Below are 4,308 nucleotides of genomic sequence, written 5' to 3' on the forward strand. Positions count from 1 at the left end.
AAGACCCATGCCACATACTTCTCCCTAGCAGCCCTTTTCAACCAGAGCAGCAGGTCTGTACCTCTCCACTCACCGAAATCATTCCCCACTGACACCACAGACAGAAAACCTGTAAGGAGTACCCCTACAGAAGCAGATGGGCTTTAAGGAGCAGATATTCTGCTTCCCTGGCAGTGTCTCTTGGTAGCAAAGAGCCTCTGCTGCCACCTGTGTTCAGCCTCGCACAGTCATCCCAGTCCAACCTTGCACTTGAGCTGGAAGGGGACAAACCAACATCACATAGGGCAGTCCTCCCCCTCCCAAAGAGAGCCACAGCCCACTAACATGCAGGTGAGCAGCCAGGTGTATAGGCACTGCTGAGCACAGGAGCCAAGCACATGTCCAGAGGAGCCTGACCCCTGGGGGAAGGTGCTGATGCCTTACGTGTCGCAGGAAGCAGTGGCTGACCCGCAGAGGGTGGTTGCAGCAGCTCTCAAGCTCTCGCAGGAAGTATTGGCTGTGGAAGGCATAGAGCTTCTCCAGGTTTCCAAAAATGACACTGCGCTTCCCACGCAGGTCCTGGGGGAGGTCACTGCGCTCCATCTCAGGGAAGTAGCTATTGATGACATAGCAAAGCGACTTCACGTATTCCTGCTCCGTGGTTACCATCTCGTCAATGATGTGCCGCAGCTTGCTGCAACAGGAAACACTCAGCTTTGAAGGGACCCAGGCTGAGCAGGGCTACAGCAGCCAGAGTGCCTGCTTCTATCCCTACAGAAGCTCTCTGAGACAAGGTGATCCCTCAGCACAATCAAAGCTCAGATTCACAACTGTCCATGATAGCCTTGACCCTGAGCACTGACAGGACCCGAGTGAATGGCATGAAGCTACGTCATGAGAGGTTTAGGCTCGATATTAGAATAAGGTTCTACATCCTGAGGGTTTTTGGGCACTGGAACAGGCTCTCCAGTGAACTGGTCACAGCACCAACACTGGACAATGCTTTTAGGCATATGGTGTGTAATTCTTGGGGTTGTCCTGTGCAGAGTTAGGAGCTGGACTCAATTATCCTTGTGCGTTCCTTCCAACTCGGAATATTCTGTGATTCTAAGGAACCCTGTCAGCTTTTCTGTTCAGGAAGAGTGAGCCCCAGGTTGGCTGTGATCCTGACCCAAGCTCAGCAGGACATGCACAGCTGGGCCCACCCAGCCCCTGCTCTGGACACAATAGGCTGCTCTGCAAACAGCTGTGCTCCTGTAACAACAGCAACAGCAGAAGTCACGATAACTTCTGTGAGGAGGAGTCAGCCTGATGACTGGAGGCTGTGGGAGGCAATCTTAACCCTGGTGCTAGCAGATGCTGTTGGGCACTGCATCGCTGTTAACAGTTCATCATCATCCTAGCATGGGCTGCTCCACACATCTCAAAGGATGTCTCTTAAGTACCCGAGGTTTCCACTGCGAGGCAGTGTAGCACCAAACATAACTACTCCAACATGTCCCTGCCTCTCAGCTTTCCCTTAAGCCAACAGCTCTGGCTGTTCAGAAAACGGAACAGCAGGACTGCCTTAGAACCCCACAGATGGGAGGGCTGCTGCATCACTCCTTGAAGAAGCAAAGCAATTAGCCTGCTAGCTGGTCCTCATCCCTTGCCATGAGCTTCCCTGGATATCACTAGGATATCAGAGTCCCCTTCCAGATTTCTACTGTCCCCCCAGGCATCCCACTCAGAGCAGTAACAGTGATCCCCCAGCATACAGCACTTGTTTTTCATCTCTGTCATTAATTTTTTACTTTTATTTTAACCTTTTCCAGTGAGTGCAGCTGAAAGACCTGCCTGGAGACTCTCTGTCAAGAACAGCTCACATCCCTGGGCTCTCCATAGCCTAGCACATTGCACTATGACAATGAAGTTAAGATCCTCAAAGACAGAGGAGGACAAGAAGAGCACAAAAGCCAGCTGTTTGACAGCCAGAGATCTCAGTCCCAAAGGGTAAATACCAACACCCTCTTACCTGTGAAGCTGCTGTGACAAGGTGCTGAAAGTGCCTCCCTGTCAGTTGGGGTACAGCACCCTCCAAAAGCACTATGCTTCTGCTTTCTCACTGTACCTATACCTCTGCTTTGCTAGGTCCCTGAATACTGTTTCTGCAACCCCTCATCCTCCAATGCCAGCAATGTTCAAAGACTCCTTCTGCCTGGGAACTGCTTTCCCATCTTGGACAGAAATCACACTGTGACAGAAGAGCAACATATCTCATTTCCCTGCCTCCATGCCCAGGCAGGTGCCAGGGTATGTGGGGCCATCCCTGTGGGCCTGCTCAGCACCACACATGCATGTGAAGGGAAGCTGGAGCTACATCTTCATCTATCTGCCCTGTACCCAGTGCCAAAGCAACCATCACTACAGTGCTCCTCATATCTCTGCTGGCTGCCTTTTGACTGGCCTGAGGAATGGAGCACCAAATGTTGCAGCCACTTACCTGCCACAGCTCTTGGCTTCCGACACAGAGAGGCAACCCCTCTGTCCCTCCAGCAGGCAGTCTGCAGCCCAGCTGTGAGTTGCTGGCTGCCGCAGTGCGAATGTCCTGTCCACCAGCTCAGTGCTGCTCACCTCCAGCCCCTTGATAAAGACACCGTATCTGTCATATCTGACTGGCTCACTCCTCTGGCAGCTTGACCACAGGCTTTCACCACAAGGGAAGTCAAAGCTTTGGGCCTTCCTGAGCACCCTCCTGGAAGGCAGCTTCCCAGAGGCTGGAGTCAATGCAGGCGATGGGTTCACCTCCGGGGTTTCTAATATGCTCTCCAGATTTGGCTTTTCTTCAGGCAGCTTGGGAGACTTGCAGGCCCCACTGGCAAAAGAAACTCTGCTTGAGTGAGGACTAGGGCTGAGAGCAGCTTGGCAGGCAGATTCTTCCCCAGCACCAACATCGCCAGGGCAGCTCAGGGAAGGTGAGGGAACTTTCTCCTTAGTCCACTCCAGAGAGCAGTTGGGTCTGTTATAGCAGTGGGACCCACTGAAAGTCCTGTCCCAGTGGGATCTGGAGGTGGTCCCCTCAGAGTGTCTCCTCTGGGACAGACTGCCAGCTTCACTGCCAGCCTGGGGTTGCTTCCTGGCAGTTGGGTTGTGGTCTGACAGCAGAGACTTCCTTGATCTCAAGGCTGCTTCGAGTTTCTTTTCAAAAACCTTCTTGGTCTCCTGGCATTTAGACCATGCAAATTTCCATTCCTTGAGCCCCTTCTCACTCTTCAGCTCATAGGCCAGCTCCTTCATCTCCTGGAACCGGGCAGCACTGATATCTGGGTGCTGTTCCTTGTAACTCTCCAGGCACTTGATCACATCCTCACAGTGCTCGGCGGAGTTGCAGTCCATGCTGATGCAGGCAAGGTGTCGCATCCCTTCCAAGGCCCACTCGTACGCCTGCAGAGTGAGAACAGAAAGCAACAGCCAGTCAGAGAGACTTAGCAAAGAATAACCCTAACCCAGTGCCTGAAGACAAGAGAAAGGATCAGTGTGTGGCCATCACAGTTCCTCGAATGTGAGGGGAGGGGGGGCTGCTATTGTCAATGGGGCTTAACAATTCAGCAAAACAAACAGGCCCTTATGCAAAGGGCTTCAGCTGTGCAGGCTGCTCTGCCACAGCCCCACCTCCTCACCAGGTCCCTGCAATGCTGGCACCCACGTTGCTGGGCACGTTTGTCCTCTCCGGGCAGGGGAGCCCAGGGAAAGCTGCTGCTAAGCCTGTAGGAATTCACGCCTCAGCGTGACCCTGCTCAGTATAAAACCTGGAACTCTCCCTCCTCCTTCGTCCAGCCACTCGCACCACTGCCACGCAGGACAAGGTCAAAGGGCACCAGTAAGCTGCAGGGAATGGAACTGCTGCTTCCCACAGTGTTTCCTTGGAGTTGACAGCACACAGAAGACTGGAGTTCCACTAGACTTGTGCTCTGTGGATCACCCCAAGTGCCCTAACCCATCTCTGCAGCAAGGAGGAATCTGAGACCATGAAGCTTGTGTATTTTCCATCTCTGCTGACACCTGTGTGGTGTGGTGTACCCTGCCTACCTGCCTGGCTCTGCTTCCCACTGCACTACATGCTTGTGCTGGTTAGTTGAATACTGAGCTCAGCAGTTTATTTCTAATACTCCAGGAATGCTGGAAGCAGCTTCATGGGGCTTAACTCTAGCAGTGGTGCATATGCTGGCCTTGCTAAAACAGCTCTGCTGTATCAGTCAGCCACAAGGAGTGGGACAAAATGTGGTCCAATGGCACAGACACAAAGTGAGTGCCTTACCACCATGGCAGGAAAAGGGCTGATGAAGCAGG

The 4,308-nt window shown here is 52.9% G+C and overlaps 1 protein-coding gene across 1 annotated transcript in view; it reads right to left on the bottom strand.

Moving 5' to 3' along the window:
• PLEKHG4 (pleckstrin homology domain containing, family G (with RhoGef domain) member 4) overlaps positions 1-4,308 on the bottom strand; it is a gene marked incomplete at both ends in the record, with an annotated part of 61,922 nt that overhangs the window by 4,496 nt on the left and 53,118 nt on the right. Inside the window, 2 exons of the mRNA XM_009084362.1 lie at positions 424-673; positions 2,462-3,402. Coding sequence (XP_009082610.1) covers positions 424-673; positions 2,462-3,402 — 1,191 coding nt within the window. The remainder of the gene's footprint in view (positions 1-423; positions 674-2,461; positions 3,403-4,308) is intronic.

Source organism: Acanthisitta chloris, unplaced genomic scaffold (genome assembly GCF_000695815.1).
Source record: "Acanthisitta chloris isolate BGI_N310 unplaced genomic scaffold, ASM69581v1 scaffold9991, whole genome shotgun sequence".
NCBI lineage: Eukaryota > Metazoa > Chordata > Aves > Passeriformes > Acanthisittidae > Acanthisitta > Acanthisitta chloris.